The sequence below is a fragment of the Haematobia irritans genome, chromosome 2, assembly GCF_050003625.1.
Source record: "Haematobia irritans isolate KBUSLIRL chromosome 2, ASM5000362v1, whole genome shotgun sequence".
NCBI classification, from domain to species: domain Eukaryota; kingdom Metazoa; phylum Arthropoda; class Insecta; order Diptera; family Muscidae; genus Haematobia; species Haematobia irritans.
The window spans coordinates 83,640,704-83,659,102 of record NC_134398.1 but is presented as its reverse complement, the minus strand read 5'-3'; the positions used below and the strand labels follow the sequence as shown (position 1 = coordinate 83,659,102).

The following is an 18,399-nucleotide window of genomic DNA, read 5'->3' as shown; positions in this document are numbered from 1 at the left end:
CGATGTCAGCTTGTTCCTTCTAATATGTAGATGCGCCTAGATTTCCAATAAATCAGCAGCCTGTAAGCTAAATTAGTTTTTCTGAAAGTAAACAGAATAATTCGAATTTAATTTTGTTCAATTAAAAGTTAAATTTCAATTCTTAGTTCCAGATTGCAGATTTATAATCATCTTTTGCAGTTGTAGTCTTTTAGCATAAAAAGGTGTATTAAGGAGCTCGGTAATTTAATTTCAGTAACAATTTATTATATTGATGATGCTTTGCAAATTCTGGAAATAGAAAATATAAATGGAAAATACATATTTTTATTATTTTCGGATATTTTTCATATTTTTAAATCCAAAAGAAAGAACTTTTTACCATTGCATAATTCAGCTCATTATGTTAGTTTATATATCAGATATACTGCTCTCTACTTGGGTTCAAACTGAAAAAGGCAGGTAAAACAAAAATGCAATTTAATGCCAACGCTACTTCGCTACTTCAAGGTGAATCTAGCAACAAACCCATATCGCTCTAGGTTTTAAGAAAACTAGGAATGAAAAAAAATTACAATTTTAAAAGATCAATACGGTACCCACCTTTTGATTGCAAACATATTCTTATATATTTGATCAAATGATTTCAATCTACGCGAAAAACAAAAACCCAACCGTTCTTACGAGTTACTTCCACAGACTGATCTCTCCATCATACGTTGCTGAATAAATACCCACTCTCTTGTTCTTTTCGCTCAAAATTATTCAATGTCAATCACAAAAGGTGATTGGATCAATCACATGTGTAATTGGAAACGGAAATAATTTTCAATTACAAACTTGATTGAACATTTTTAACAAATATCAATCATTTTTTTTTTAATTTGTTTCAATTCGGATTTGATTAAATAATTAATTGAATCAATTAACATATTAATTTAATGCGATTCCAAATTCAATTAAGTGTTTAATTGAAAAAATGTGTGTGATAATTTTTCGTGTGTACCAGCGTTGCCAGAATTGTTTCACCAATAACCGCTAGATTTGCCCAAAAAAATAGCTAAAAAATGTAAAAAAAGCTAAATTTTGTTGTATCAAAAGTCACATTTTTGATTGAAATTTAACAAACTTAAAGGCTTTATTTCACTTAAAATGCATATTATTTTAATTGTATTCATTTTAATTCTACTTCTGTGAGACTGTAACAATACCTAAGCCATGTGAGCTCTGTTTGCGGACTCGATACATTTTGATTACTATCACAAATTTTTACTGGAAGTCCTTCGTTTACATTTCCCAGTAAAAACATGCAATTATCAGCTGGTTAATCATCGACAAATCCAATGTGCGATATATTGCACAATTTCACATAGAAGTGCATTAGAAAATATCAATATATTTCGTTTTAATTGGTTTAAAACCTCTGAATTAATGATAAATTCGTGAACGTGTACACTTCTAATTTTACCCAAGAGAATAAAACCCATTCTTACTGTCTTGCAAGTTTATACTGAATAACTTTTATTGGAAAATTACCCAAGGTTAGGTTAGGTTAGGTTATGTGGCAGCCCGATGTATCAGGCTCACTTAGACTATTCAGTCCATTGTGATACCACATTGGTGAACTTCTCTCTTATCACTGAGTGCTGCCCGATTCCATGTTAAGCTCAATGATAAGGGACCTCCTTTTTATAGCCGAGTCCGAACGGCGTTCCACATTGCAGTGAAACCACTTAGAGAAGCTTTGAAACCCTCAGAAATGTCACCAGCATTACTGAGGTGGGATAATCCACCGCTGAAAAACTTTTTGGTGTTCGGTCGAAGCAGGAATCGATCCCACGACCTTGTGTATGCAAGGCGGGCATGCTAACCATTGCACCACGGTGGCTCCAAAATTACCCAAACAAACCTATTGTTGTCCAATTTTCGTAAATGTAAATCCATTCCATTAATAAATAAACGATTTGTTTTTATCGCGCGTTTAAAAATGTTTTGATCCTATCAATACAATTTTATTTATTTGATGTTAAAAAAATAATACCACATTCAAAACTTTATTTCCTTAATTATTTCTTATATACACTGAAAAAAGCATGTCCGAGTCAAATTTTAATTTATTCGTTTTTTTTTCAGCTTTTTCTTCATGAATGAAATGAAATAATGTATTTAAAACATCTTCTATTTTTGAACGCTTTTTTGGTTTGTGGTCAAGATACAAAAAATCCACAAATTTATAACCTTTTTATATAAGAGAAATTCACAAATGCTATTATAACCAAAATTGCCGTTCGTATTTTAAGGACATGAAATCTTTGGCCTCACGACAATATTTTTTCAGTGTACAAAGCAATTCATATATACTATTTTAATTTAGTAATATGATAATTTTAGAATATTATAATAGCATAAAAAGGATAAACGAGTCAAATGCTAATATTCCTAATAATTTAGTGACAGTTTATTTAAGGAATATGTATCTGTATCTACCATTAGATTTAAAGTTTACGATAACTTTTATGAATATGAGGAAAAAACGTTACAACAAGGTGTAGTTGATGCAAAAATGCCCGCATATTGGTTGGAATCAGTATTAATGTTTCAATTGAGCTTTGAAATATGTGAAAATCCTTATTCTGACAGCAAGCCTTAGATAAAAACGCCGTTTTATTCATATTTCAATAGAAACATGTCGAAAATTAAAAAAAGGCAAAAATAGCTAAAAGGGTCATGAGAAAAAGCCAGAAAAAAAAATCTAAAGACATTTTTCCCCGCTAAACGACTTCAAAAAAGCCAAATCTAGCGGGAAAATAGCTAAATTGGCAACGCACTGTGTACCAACAATAACTGAAAGGATATCAAAATCGGAAATCTTCGATAAAAATAAATATAATTTGTCTCCTAAATCCAACAACACATTAAAAAATCTTTTTAGCTATACCAAAGACACCATCCCCTTATCCGAAACTCCAAACGTCATTTATAGGACACCATTGATGGAAACTCAAAAGAAAAGTATCAGATCATATACATAGCTGAACTCTAAAAAAAAAAAACAAATTAAAAACAAGATTATCAGGACATGAATCCGACATAAAATTACGGAATAGCAACAAACTACAAACAACTGCCTTCGCGACACACTGTGCATCCACATTCAGTGCAATATGGAAAACGGTTAGGTTTCTTTGACTCTAATAAGAATATGTGCTGTTTTTAGTTATTGAAAACTGGTTTAGGTGAATGATAGGTGCAACTACCCTTTTGTTGTGTTCGTCTGGTAGTATGTGTTATATTGAGATGTTTATTATTTGTGTTAAAATGTACTTAATGTTAGAATAAGATTGGTTTCATATAATTTATACTATTAAAGCAATTTATTATAGATCAATACTTCTTGAAGAAGCAATTCAGGGAAAATTGCGAAATATTGAAGATAAAAAACATATGGATCTCAAGCTCGAAAAACATCAAAACTATCAAACTATCAGTCTGAAACAGTTATTAAAATGTTAGCTGATAGTAGCTAATACTAAATTATTCACTATTATTCCTGTATTTACTTCAAGTTTAATAATCAAATTCTAATTCTCTACGGTCTATTCACAGATGGGGGACGTTGATCCAGAGACACTTTTGGAATGGCTCTCTATGGGACAGGGTGATGAGCGTGACATGCAATTAATTGCTTTGGAACAACTATGTATGCTTTTGCTAATGTCTGATAATGTGGACAGATGTTTCGAAAGGTACTAAATTAGAGAAATTCTTCTTATTTGTTCCACTTAAATAATAATTCTTCTTTTTAAGTTGTCCGCCAAGAACATTTCTCCCAGCACTTTGTAAGATCTTTCTTGATGAATTGGCACCTGAAAACGTTCTAGAAGTTACTGCACGTGCCATTACTTACTATTTAGATGTATCTGCAGAGTGCACTCGACGCATAGTTGCTATAGATGGCGCGATCAAAGCAATTTGTAATCGCCTTGTTGTGGCCGATTTGTCCTCTCGCACATCCCGAGATTTAGCCGAACAGTGCATAAAAGTTTTGGAATTAATTTGTACTAGGGAAGCTGGTGCTGTTTTTGAGGGCGGTGGTTTAAATTGTGTATTATCGTTTATTAGAGATTGTGGATCACAAGTACATAAAGATACCTTACATTCGTCGATGGCGGTCGTTTCCCGTTTATGTACTAAAGTTGAACCGAATACTCCTTGTATACAAAATTGCGTCGAAAGTCTCAGTACATTACTACAACATGAGGATCCAACCGTTTCAGATGGTGCATTAAAATGCTTTGCTTCTGTGGCAGACAGATTTACACGAAAATGGGTGGATCCCGCGCCGTTAGCTGAATATGGCTTGGTAAACGAGTTACTTAAACGCTTGAGCAATGCTGCTGGGCCGATTGGTAATACAAGCTTAGGAATGGCTAGTGCTACAACTCCAACAACCACTGGACTCTCGACTACAGGTAGTCACGGTGAAACACTTTCCGCCCCTATAGCGCCGCCCATTCAAAAATCCCAAGCCCAAGACTCTAGCCGCTCTTCTCAATCAATATCTACAACAATTTCCTTGTTGTCTACACTATGCCGAGGATCTTCTTCTATAACCCATGATTTACTACGATCACAGTTACCCGAGGCAATTGAGCGTGCCCTTAAGGGAGACGAAAGATGTATACTAGATTGCATGAGGTTAGCTGATTTATTGCTTTTGTTACTTTTCGAAGGACGACAAGCATTGAGCCGTGTAGGCACCGCTGGTGGACAAGGTGGTCAGTTGGTCTCACGTACACGTCGCAATGATTCAACAGTGGAGCGCACTCATCGACAGCTGATTGATTGTATACGTTCCAAAGACACAGAAGCTCTACAAGAAGCAATTGAATCCGGGGGAATAGATGTAAATTGTATGGATGATGTGGGCCAAACCTTGTTGAATTGGGCCTCGGCTTTCGGAACTTTGGAAATGGTTGAATATTTGTGTGAAAAAGGTGCCGATGTCAACAAGGGTCAACGCAGTTCTTCTTTACATTATGCTGCCTGTTTTGGACGTCCTGGAATTGCAAAAGTTTTGCTTAAGTATGGTGCTTATCCCGATCTGCGTGACGAAGATGGAAAAACCCCGTTAGATAAGGCTAGAGAACGTAATGACGATGGGCATCGTGAAGTTGCCGCGATTCTTCAATCTCCAGGCGAATGGATGGCAGCGGGTCATAGCCTTGTAAATAAGGATGGCTCCGATGACAATTGCTCTATTGAACCCCGTGGGGATCCAGAAATGGCTCCAGTTTATTTAAAATTGTTTTTGCCTATGTTTTGCCGCACATTTCAAGGAACTATGTTGAGTAGTGTTAGGCGCGCCAGTTTGGGTTTAATAAAGAAAATGGTTCAGTATGCAAATCCCCAAATCCTAAAAGGACTATGCAACGCTCACTCCGATACAATTTCTACCGATACAACAATGATTGCTCTCAGTGTTAATTGTAATCTAGGAACTCTTCTGGTAGAGGTCGTAGCCAGCGTTCTGGACAATGAGGTGAGTAAAGCTCTATATTATATCAATATATCCTTCATTTCATTGCAAAGGAAAATCAAAACTAGAACATTAATCCATTCATTTTTATTTTTTGTAGTAAAAAGTGATTTATTTTAAAATTATTTAAAAATATTTAGATAAGCTATAGTTGGCCAACGCTATGGTATTCATCAAGCAATGGCATGTTGAGACCGGCACGGTATGCCCCAACACAAACAACCGATCCCCGTTACATTATGTCTTCGGAAACAAAAGCTGATAATAGGGTAATACACTTGACTAGGGCTTGATAAATGTTAGTGTATTGTACTCGTTTGTTTAATTGCCAACTGTAATAATAGATAGAGACAATCCTATTCTATGTGACTCTGACGTCACATGAACCTTCGATTCCGTAATACACACACCCTCTCATATACATAGTTTAAGAATTGCTCTGTCAATTGTGTTTTTCGCAATTTTGATAAATCGGTAAAAAAAAAACATAACTAACATGCCCAAAAAATTTAGCTTGACAGTTTATGTTAAAATTTATAAAACTATTGTCAGTGTTATACTAAACTGCTGCCAGCGCGCATGGTCTATGTTTAAACAAACCGAACCATTGTGTGGACCTGCCAATAAACAAATAAATATATGATTTTCTTATCTTGTCAAGTTCTTCCACAACAATGCACAGTATATAATAATCATTTTACAGAATCATCGACTAGTTCCAATTTCAATTGATGGTTATTGTTAATTAATCAATCGAAATTGATATGCTACACTACAACGTGATGCGCGTACTTTAGGGGATTTATTTGGGGTCAATGAATCTCGTATTAACCAAATCTAGATATGGAAAATCCAAATGAAACGCTAACACATTATGGTTTAAAGTTAATATGACGTTCGGTTCCTCAAAAGTGTCAAATTTTTATTTTCCGTCATGTACAGAAAGTCTTGTTCCCCGGAAATATATACAAACTTTTTGTGTGGGGTTATTCTCATAAATATGAAATAACAATCGTCATGTACTATCATTACGAAATACACCAGCCACATATGCATTTAAAAAAATGTTATGTGAACACACCAGAGTCTTGCACCGAGTACTTTTGGTTGGCGGCGGCTGCAAAAAATACGCGGCGGCTCGAAGCTGGCTCACAGCCGATAGATTTTCACGCTATCGGCGGCTTCGATGCAATAAAACTGTTTTTAAATATATCATGTATGTCATGTTATTGGATATTCCATATCTGACCCTGAAAATTACGAAAATTAAATGATCAAAAAATTAGATATCGTATGAACTGCAATTTTTTTAGTAAAAAACAGCGCAAACTTCTAGCAAAACAGCAATTACATTTTGCTAATATATCATTTCGTTATTTTTGAAAGCGGCACTAAGCTTGTGCTACACAGTCAAATCATTAGATTCCCCCATTTTTAAACATTTATTTTATTTATTATTTTCAAGAAATAGATTGCCAAAAAGCCTTTATACTAGTTATATTTTGATTTTCACTTTTGAAATACGAACTTGGTACCAGATCCGAAACAAGTTCGGATTTAATTAAAACAAACAAAATATCCCAACAAAATAGAGCTTCCAAAATAGTGATCCGGAAGTAGTGCAAACTTGAATCGTCTCCAATGAATTTTACATGGGCTTGTCATAGGACGGAAATACTTCGTTTTCGGATCCTTTACATTGCTTTAGAAATTGTGCTTTGGAAGTTTATTTGGATGATGAAATTAAAAAAAATTTCGCCCATTTCACTTTTTATCAATATTACGTCAATTCAAATGTTTGTGATATGATCGTACACCGAAAAAATATCACGAAAACGTTTCCAATTAAAATTTTACTTAAGTTAAAAAAAAATATTCAATTAAAAATTTAATTGTTTCAACAACATTTTAATTGAAACAAAATCAATCACAAAAATTAATTGTATCAATTACTTTTTGTTTGTTTTCTATGTTATACACCGTGTTTATTTTGTTACTTTCGGCTTATATTCTTGTAGAATATACATATTTTCCATTTAAACTCAATAAAAAATTGAAATTTCTAGTAATTTCCCAGCAAAAAATACTTCAGCAGTATGAGTTTAGTGCGCCTTTTGGTATACAAAAAAGTAGGCAGTGAATCCACACTGCATGAATCGGTGGCAATAACGTAAACGAGTAATCAAACTAGTTTATAATCATTCGTTTACGTTATTGCAACCAATTCATGCAGTATAGATGCATGAAAGGTAGTACTGTTTTCCTACACGCCAACAATGCTATACTCAAGATTATATATCACTTCTGAGCAATATTTCTAATAAAATGAGCTATTATATCAGCGCTTTGTAGAAGCTGCTCTAAATCGGGACGTCGCCCACAAAAATCAGCGCTGATTCGCTTGTTTTGTAAGCAGTTGGTACTGCCTCTCTCCCTTACAATCCTGCTGAAATCGTGCTCCATTTTTTGCTGATTTGCAAGACCTTCCCAAATTAACTTCCATGAAGGTGAGAAAATCAACAGAAACAGGTTCAAATACCCGCGGAGGAGAAATTTTTTACTTTTATTTTCATAATTTGTTTTTGTTGATTTTCTATTTTTTTCTATTCTTTTCAAAAATTTGAATTTTGATTTTAAACCGCTAAATACCTGATCGGAAGTGGAGAAAATTGATGGAGGATCCTGGAATGCTCTTAAAAAGAAATGTTTGTGGAACAACTTCCATTTTTTTGCTGGGATGTGGTTGCTACAGCTCGCCCGAAGCATCGGCTTTGGCATTCGGCCAAAAATCGATAATCGGCCTTCGGCGTCAAGAGGCCGTTTAATTTATTTCATATTGAATTGTCCCAGTGTTGAATTTCTCTCAGTCAAAACACCCAGTACAAATAAAACGTAAACAATTTTATAAAAAATCCTTTTTTTGTCATATTATCAAACTACTGAATTTTGAATACTAAGTCTGATAGTCTAAGAGAATATCAAAGACATTATTTTTATGCCTTTGTTTAAAAAATATGCTAATATTGAACTAAAATACACCAAATTTCTTTAATTACAAATTTAAGGAAAAAATCTTCGGCTGATTATTGCTTATTTTTTTGGCGAACATCGGCCAAAAAAAATCCGCTCCGGTCGAGCTCTAGTGGCTACATTGCAAAAAACATATACAGTGGGTCGATGTAAAAACCATAGGCCATACAATTTATTTTAATTGAATATGTCTTAGTTTAATATGAAAGTTAAAGATCTAGAGCCAATGCTGAGTTTGTTTTTCACAGGTGTAAATCAACATTAGATGGATAAGATACACTATCTTAAACAATTGTCCGTTCACCAATTAATTGTATCTCATAAACTATATGACGGATTCGTTTCAAGTAAATTGTATTTTAAAGATCAAGCTCGAATAATTACCTTCTACTTGATACCAAAAAGATCGAATAAAATTAAATTATCTATCTTCTGAGAGACGATAAAATATAGCTAGGTGTATCTCTACTTTCTAACACTCATTATAACGTTGAAGTCAGGTTATCAAAAGGATCAAATGAAAGAAACGCACGATGATAAATACTTATAGAATCCATTCAATGGCTTTAATAAAAGTTACAACGAAATTATGGTTTTCACTGTGGAGCACGAACTTTGTACCGACCTTTAATAAAAAAAAAAAAAAAAAACATTCGCAAGGTTAGGCATAATATCAAACTGTACTTAACTACAGTAGGTAATGTCTGTTCGATTTATGCTCAACATGTAATGTAATGTATGGTTTGTCATTTTTTCTATTACCCACTGTAAGTATGTTATTCCCTATCGCAAACATTTCAAACTTCATTCTTGGCTTTTTGAAATTTGAGAATCAATTTCATTTTGGATGCATGTGTCAGTGGTTATGAACATTTTTTATACGCTTGCTAACAAGAATGATTTTTCCTCTTTTTTTATTTTTGATTTTCCTTGAATATGGATTTTTTTATTAAAATATTTACCTATACTATTGAATATTATAACCAAATTTCTAGGATGATGACGATGGTCATCTTGTAGTACTTACAATAATTGAGGAATTAATGAATAAAACTCAAGATGAATTCCTTGACCATTTTGCTCGATTGGGTGTTTTTTCGAAAGTGCAATCACTTGCAGAATCGGATAATGAAAATGAAACTATTAAACATGGCAATGCAGCCATCGCAGATGAGCGCCAACATACATCTTCTGTTGCTCCCACCAGTACAGCTGCATCCACACTACAAGCACAAGCTGGTAGGATATTTTGACATTTATACCAATGATTTCTTCATACCAAAATTGTTATTTAACTCGTAGAAGATACAGTTGAAGATGCTAAGGAAATCCTGCAGGGCAAAGCTTACCACTGGCATGAATGGAGTATTTGTCGCGGTCGAGATTGTTTATATGTTTGGTCTGACTCTGCTGCTTTGGAACTTTCAAACGGATCCAACGGATGGTTCCGTTTCATTCTTGATGGCAAATTAGCAACGATGTATTCTAGTGGTAGCCCTGAAAATGGCAACGACAGTTCAGGTAAGATATGTAATAAAACAAGTAAGTAAAGTCTAAAGTCGGTTGGGACCGACTATATTATACCCTTCACCACTATATAGACCAAAGTTTGTGTTACCATCTCAAGTCCTTCAAATTTGTTGGGAGTTATGAAGGTTTATATTCAGAATCAATTGGGGGAAAATCCCATTGAAAATGGGATATGAAACATTCTACCATATTTCCCCAACTCTGGCGCACATATAAGGCAATCTGAACCAATTTTAACAAATTTTACATGCATAGTTAGAATAATAATTCTGCTATCTCTGCAAAATTTCACGTAAATCGGAGTATAACTTTGGCCTCCGTGGTCATATGAGTGCAAATCGGGCGAAAGATATATATGGGAGCTATCTGAACCCAAATTTGGAGCACTTAGCGATACTATTAAACGTACTCTTTGTGCAAAATTTGAAGCCATATAAGTGGAAATCGGACAAAAGATACAGTTATGTGAAAAATAATATGGATAGTGCATACCCACATTTAGAAACCGAACAAAAAACGAAAATTCTTTATTCTTTAAACGTTTTATTTTTTCTTAAAAGGTAGAGACAAAATTAGAAACAAAATGTTTGTTACTGTTGTACGAGTAATTCGATATTTTTGTGATTTGTTATAAATTTATATGATTTACGTGTGAAGAAAATAAGGATTTCATGAAAGTTTACGAGGGCGGTTCGGAAACTTCTTAGCCTATCAATGAAAGAGAATAGTTAGTTCTTCAAAAATATTTTTATTTTTCAATATAATCTCCTGAAACTTCAATACACTTAGTCCAACGCTTTTCTAGCAATTCTATCCCTTGATCCATGTCTCATCAACAGTTATGAAACGACGCTTAAAATCCATTTTATTTCGCTTAAAACGATCCAAACAAGCTTGAGAAATGTTCATTCTTATGCGTTTTTGATCGACTGTTAACAAATGCGGCACCCATCTTGCAGAAAGCTTTTTCATCTGTAGTTCTTCATGCAAAATTAAATGTACGTTTAAATCATCAACCCAATTTTTTACTGTTGCATATGAAGGAGCACTTTCACCTAACACATTCACCATATCATTATGAATTTCTTGTCCCGATAAACCTTTTTTATGTAAATATTTAATGACAGCACGCATTTCTAATTTTTCCATTGTAAAAAAATAGCGGATGCGTCTTTTTTGAACACCTGTTTCTATATGAAGGAGTTGCCAGATCGAAACAAAATTTAACATGTGTTCATAACAGAGATGTAAGTTTCCAAAACACTTAACTTTTTTCTGTTTATACCGCGCTTTTTGTGCTAGGCTAAGAAGTTTCCGAACTGCCCTCGTAAACCTATTACCAAATTAAATAAAACTATGTAGATATTTATACTGAATATGGTTCCATAGAGCCGTAGTGTTACATTAGTACTTATTTGCGGATCCTTTGTTAAGGCCGATACTATGTTCATTCTTGCGAAAAAATTTTATAGAAACCATTATTTCGCACATAGAAAGCGGTGTTTATTTAGGTAACTTGGAGCGCTATTTTACAGGGAGCTATATTGAATTAAGTTGGTGGTTGCTGCTTGCTATTACAAAATTAACATTTTATTTTCCTTGGGCAATTGATCTGCTACTCCTTTGATCCTTTGTATAGTTTCGGAACAAAAATATAATCCGTATTTGTGTTATAAACCCACACAAATAGTTTTAATAAATAAATTATTTCTTAATTCACATTGCAAATGGCGCCAGCGTCAGTTTTTCAACTCGAAAAAAAAACAAAGTACCACAAATGGAAAAATTTCGCTAGTTTTTCGCATTTTTTAATTTTGTATGGAGTTTCAACGCGAAAACCGAACAGAGTACCGGCCTTTATCCAGAACATCTTCTATTTATTGGATCAACCAAATTTTGGTAACAAATATAGCGGCATAGCGTTCCACGCATCCTGTATTAGATTCCAGAGCTCACGCAAATTGATGTACACTTTCCCCTGATTGGCCGTTTAACCTTGTTGCACAAATTTTCTAGTGGATTCAATCCTGGGGACTGTACCGCTCATTCTAACATAACTGATAAGTCCCCGGTCTAACAAAGAAAAACACATTTTTTTTGTCAAAATTCGTTTTTATTATTCAACATAGTTCCCTTCAAGAGCGATACAATGATTATAACGACCTTCCAATTTTTTGATACCATTTTGGTAGTACTCCTTCGGTTTTGCCTCAAAATAGGTCTCAGTTTCGGCGATCACCTCTTCATTGCAGCCAATTTTTTCCCTGCTAGCATCCTTTTGAGGTCTGAGAACAAGAAAAAGTCGCTGGGGCCAGATCTGTAAAATACGGTGGGTGGGGAAGCAATTCGAAGCCCAATTCATGAATTTTTGCCATCGTTCTCAATAACTTGTGGCACGGTGCGTTGTCTTGGTGGAACAACACTTTTTAACACTTACGAGTTAACAGCTGCAAACACCGCTCAGAATCATGAACACATTGTTGTTTTTGGTCAAATGTGAGCTCGCGCGGCACCCATTTTGCACAGAGCTTCCGCATATCCAAATATTGATGAATGATATGACCAACACGTTCCTTTGATATCTTTAAGACCTCTGCTATCTCGATCAACTTCATTTTACTGTCATTTAAAATCATTTTGTGAATATTTTTGATGTTTTCGTCGGTAACCACCTCTTTCGGGTGGTCCACTGCGTTCACCGTCCTCCGTGCTCATTTCACCACGCTTGAATTTTGCATACCAATCAATTATTGTTGATTTCCCTGGGGCAGAGTCCGGAAACTCATTATCAAGCCAAGTTTTTGCTTCCACCGTATTTTTCCTTCAGAAAACAGTATTTTATCAAAACACGAAATTCCTTTTTTCTCTTTTTTTCACAATAACAAAAGTTGCTTCCCAAAACACGCTCTATCTCACAAACTAATTGACTTACAGACAACAAATTTTTTGACGCGAATCATTTGAAGATTGGTACTATATAAAAATAATATGCATTTAATACTACCGACGCAATCTATGTGTCAGACCGGGGGCTTATCAGCCAACCTGTTATTGTTACGTTTTTATATTGAGGCGTGTTTAATAACCCGATAATTAAAACACAGTTCTTTTCAAATAACGACAATCTAGAATTTATTTGCTTAACGATAGATTTCACTTCTTTGCTCTACGATGTGTACTGTATGACTTTTAGCTTACGACTGACCTCACAGCTCTCTCCGACAGGGGTTTATATACCGAGATATGATTTCGAATGTTCTCGCTAATTGGCCTACAACCTTCTAGATTAATCTACTACTATCTGGTACGCACATATTTATCGGCTTATGTTTATTGTCTTGGCTATCTAGAACATTCGTAACAATATTGTTACGAATTTGATATTTCTAGATTTAAGTGTATTTAAATTAGTTTCCGTTAATTTAAAATTTCACTTTGTAACGACAAAAGTACGTCATCACTTGTTAGAATCATATTTATTTTCTAGTACTTTCCTAAACATCTTTCTCAATCGCTCATTGTAAAGTAACTCCTTTTGGTTTGTTATCTTCATTGGTTATTGTTATTGTTGTAGTAATATGAGCATAACCATCTGGAGATAAATTACGAAATACTTAATGGTTGTAGACAAGACTATGAACGACAGAAACAACAAAGTGATTGATCCAGATAATTGTACCCAAGAATATGAGCGGCAGACATGAGCAAGTGATTGTAGAACGATATGTGCGACATCTGTCGGATGCTAGTAGAAAAGTCTAGATGGTTGTGGGTAAGACTATGAAGATAACCAGTTGAATGTGTGCGAAATCTGTTAGATAAATATGTGCGAATCTAGAAATCATGGTATATAAGCCCCTGGCGGAGAGAGCTGTAAAGTCAGTCGTAAGCTAAAAGTGATACAGTACACATCGTAGAGCAAATAAGTGAAACCGATCAGTTAAGCAAATAAATTGTAGATTGTCATTATTTGAAAAGAACTGTGTTTTATTAACGGGCTCAATATAAAAACGTAACAATTGGTAACGGAAGTGAAATAACGAAAAAAAAAAATCTACAATGAAGTTTAATCAGCATCGAGTGGAAGACTTGAAGAAGGAATTGAGCAAAATGGAGCAGCCGACTATAGGAAATAAGGCTCAATTACAAAAGCGACTACTGGAAGAGTTCGAGCGGCGCAGTATTGATATCGAAACACATGAGTTCGATTATAAGGAAGATCTTGACGAATCAGTAGTAGCCATCTGTAGCTTCTAATGTTGTTGATTACACATCGATGGTCAATATTTTGAGCAACATGATGGAAGAAAATTCTCTAAAAATTCAAGAGAATTCTAGAAAAATGATGGAAGAAAATTCAAGAAAATTATAGAAAAATGATGGAGCAAAATTCTCGAAAAATAGAAGAAAACTCTAGAAATTTGGTGGCAAAATTTGACGAAAATTCTAGAATTCTTAATGAAAAGTTACAACAAATTTCGGAAGGTATGGAGAAACGCGTAGACCACATTGAAAGTCAAATTGTGGAATTGGATAAGAAATTTGTGGTTCACGATGAAAAATTTCTACACCTTGAGAAAAAAATGTCAGAACTAGAAATGAAAGGGGGTCCAGTGTGCGTAATCGAGGGCCCAAAACTCAAAACTCCTGTTTTTGATGGCTCATCTTCATTTGATGTTTTCAAATTCCAATTTGTGCTATTGACATACCTAGGAGAGGGTCACCACTTGTGGACCGCATCGAAATTGACACCTTTGTGAATTGCATTCGAGACCCAGACATAAAATGTGCAACATATGCGTTACAAAAGGCTACATTCACAGAAACAGTAACATTTGCACTTGCACAAGAAACTGCGAGATTGCTGGCAGAGTAGAGACCGAGTGTGAAGAATCGAAATCTGTCATTGAATCGATGAAAGAGGCAATGAAGCACGTAATGCAAGAATTGAATTGAAATTGAGAAGGATACAACTAAATCCCGAATCAAATGCTATAACTGTGATAAGCCGGGACATATAGCTCGAGAATGCAAAGCACGACGCAAACTATCAAGATCCACATCACCATCTCCATCAAACAATAGCCATAAGAAGAAACAATAGACACCACAGTCAAGTGAGTCACCTTTAAACTAAATCGAGCTAGTTCAGCGGGTAAGAGCTGGCTCCCACAGATGATGACCCCACAATCTCCATAACAATAGTACAACAGCAAAATAACAATTTAACTGTGGCGGGGTTTATTAACGGCAACAAGCGTACATTGACGTTGGATACGGGTGCGTCGAAGTCTATCATTAGATCAGACATAGTAAAAGAAAAAGTAACACCATTGGAGTCAAACTACGCACAGCCGCAGGGGAACCCGCAACAGTATATGGGAAAGTCGCCATGAAGTTAACTATTGCTCTGGAAGGTTATGTCGAAGCTTGGACGCGCCATCTATCACCCTCCGAGAAAAATAAAGCCAAGCAATTGTTATGGAAAAATGCGTAAGCCTTTGCCATTGAGAAGAAAAATCAAGGGAGAACATCTGTGGTGAAGCACGAAATAAATACTACAGAGCAAAGACCAATAAAACAGGCCCCAAGAAGTGTTCCTCTGCAAAACGAGATGAGGTTCAAAAGCTCGTTAAGGAAATGGCGGAAAGTGGTGTAATCGAGCCATCATCAAGTCCTTGGTGCTCACCAGTTGTACTTGTCAAAAAGAAAGATGGAAGCACCCGATTTTGCGTGGACTACAGAAAGTTAAATGATGTCACCAAAAAAGACAGTTATCCACTTCCACGCATTGATGACACGTTGGACACACTAGACTTGCAGAGTGGCTATTGGCAAGTAGAGATCGCCGAGAAAGACAAAGAAATGAAAGCTTTTGGCGTTAATGGCGATCCTTGGCAGTTCAATGTAATGCCATTCGGGCTCTGCAATGCTCCGGCTACGTTGGAGCGATTGATGGAGCGGGCATTGGAAGTCCTGCTTGATATACCTACACACAAAAAATTATCACCAAAATTTTTTTAATTAAACACTTAATTGAATTTGGAAACGGATTCAATTAATATGTTAATTGATTCAATTAATTATTTAATCAAATCCGAATAAAAACCAATTAAAAAAATGATTGATATTTGTTACGTTTCCAATTAAAATATTAATTGATTCAATCAATTTGTTAATCAATTCGGAAATAATTTTCAATTACAAACGTGATTGAAATTTTTTCCGTTTCCAATTACACATGTGATTGATCCAATCACCTTTGTGATTGAAACTGAATAATTTTGAGCAATGGAAAGAGCGAAAAGAGAACAAGAGAATGGGTATTTATTCAATAATGTATGATGGAGAGATCAGTCTGTGGAAGTAACTCGTAACGAACGGTTGGGTTTTTGTTTTTCGCGTAAATTGAAAAACATGATTGGCGACATTCTGTCTGCTGCATTCAAAATGTGTGCATAAATATATTGAACGCAACAACAAATCATAGCAAAGGGTTGAAATAAATAAAATGTGCAACAACAAACGGCCACGTGGTAAAGGTTTGAAAAAATATATGACAGAACGCATTTGAAATTACCTGTGTTTGTGTTTTGTGGTATTGTAAAAATGGAAAACAATCTACGTTTATTGAAGGTAAGAAATTATGAAATGTGAATACCGTTTTCCATTGAAGCCTGTTTACATTAAACGGGCTAAAATAATATATATTTTTTTCATTTCTTTTAGTGACCAATTTTATTTCGTGAAATTGACCAATCAATCCCATCAACTCCATCATTTTATCAAATATATAAGAATATGTTTGCAATAAAAAAGTGGGTACCGTATTGATCTTTTAAAATTATAAATTTTTTTCACTCCTAGTTTTCTTAAAACCAAGAGCGGTATGGGTTTGTTGGAAGATTCACCTTGAAGTTGCGAAGTGGCGTTGGCATTAAATTGCATTTTTGTTTTACCTGCCTTTTTCAGTTTGAACCCAAGTAGAGAGCAGTATATCTGGTATATAAACTAATGAGCTGAATTATGTAATGGTAAAAAAGTTCTTTCTTTTGGATTTAAAAATATGAAAAATATCCGAAAATAATAAAAATATGTATTTTCCATTTATATTTTTTCTATTTCCAGAATTTGCAAAGTATCATCAATATAATACCAATTATTACATTGCTTTCCCATTATTTTTGTTTTTGATTGGTTCAAATTTTAATAGCCGATTTTAGTGTGTGGAAATTTTGGAAAGGAATTGTTACTAAAATTAAATTACCGAGCTCTTAATACACCTTTTTATGCTAAAAGACTACAACTGCAAAAGAAGCTTATAAATCTGCAACCTGGAACTAAGAATTGAAGTTGATATTCTATGCAGGTAATGTTTAACAAAATTAACTTTTAATTGAACAAAATTAAATTCGAATTATTCTGTTTACTTTCAGAAAAACTAATTTAGCTTACAGGCTGCTGATTTATTGAAATCTAGGCACATCTACATATTAGAAGGAACATACTAACTTGGTTATTATTATAAGGAAGATAATGATTTATATAATTTATTTTTTCACCCTATATTTGTTATTGATAGTAGTTGTATTTATAAGTTATGTTAGAACAAAACACAAATGACAAGAACCAAATTTATTTGTCTATTGCATAATTCAAAAAATAATAAAATATTAAATATGTTTTATAAGAAACACATATTTTCTTTTATTTCAAAAGAAAAAAAAACTAAAAACGATTTTGGGGTCGCAATATATACATTTTATAATCGAAATTTATAGCCAATTTCAATTAATTATTCAATTGAATGTATCAAATAGTTGATTGATTTTTGTCGCGAAATTAATTAAAATTGTAATTGATTCAATTAAAACTGTGATTGAATTTTATGTTAAAAATCAATCACGTTTTTAATTGATTCAATCACACAATTAATTGATTCCGTGACAAAAGTCAATTAAATTTTTAATTAAAAATCGTGTTGGTTTTCAATCAAAATGGGTGATTGATACTATCATTTTCGTGATTGAAGACATTTCAATTAAAAAAATGATTGAATCCGCGATTTTCGTGATTGAAATCAAAAAAAAATTTTTTGTGTGTAGACAATATCATAGTTATGGGCAAAACATTTGACGAACACCTTAAGAACTTGAAGGATGTTATCCAGCAACTATCAGCCGCTGGTCTATAACTTAACGCTAAGAAGTGCTCGCTTTTCCAGTGAGAAGTTAAGTACCTGGGTCATCATGTTACAGCAGAGGGCATATCCACCGATGAAAACATAGAAAAGGTGGCAAACACGGCAACTCGTGGATATC

The 18,399-nt window shown here is 34.2% G+C and overlaps 1 protein-coding gene across 2 annotated transcripts in view; it reads left to right on the top strand.

Moving 5' to 3' along the window:
• Ufd4 (ubiquitin fusion-degradation 4-like) overlaps positions 1 to 18,399 on the top strand; it is a 109,644-nt gene that overhangs the window by 44,595 nt on the left and 46,650 nt on the right. Inside the window, exons 2-6 of one of the 2 annotated variants that reach the window (XM_075295458.1) lie at positions 3,586 to 3,725; positions 3,787 to 5,521; positions 5,659 to 5,787; positions 9,544 to 9,787; positions 9,851 to 10,069. In XM_075295458.1, the coding sequence (XP_075151573.1) occupies positions 3,586 to 3,725; positions 3,787 to 5,521; positions 5,659 to 5,787; positions 9,544 to 9,787; positions 9,851 to 10,069 (2,467 nt within the window). The remainder of the gene's footprint in view (positions 1 to 3,585; positions 3,726 to 3,786; positions 5,522 to 5,658; positions 5,788 to 9,543; positions 9,788 to 9,850; positions 10,070 to 18,399) is intronic. The other variant, XM_075295459.1, reaches the window with a different exon arrangement.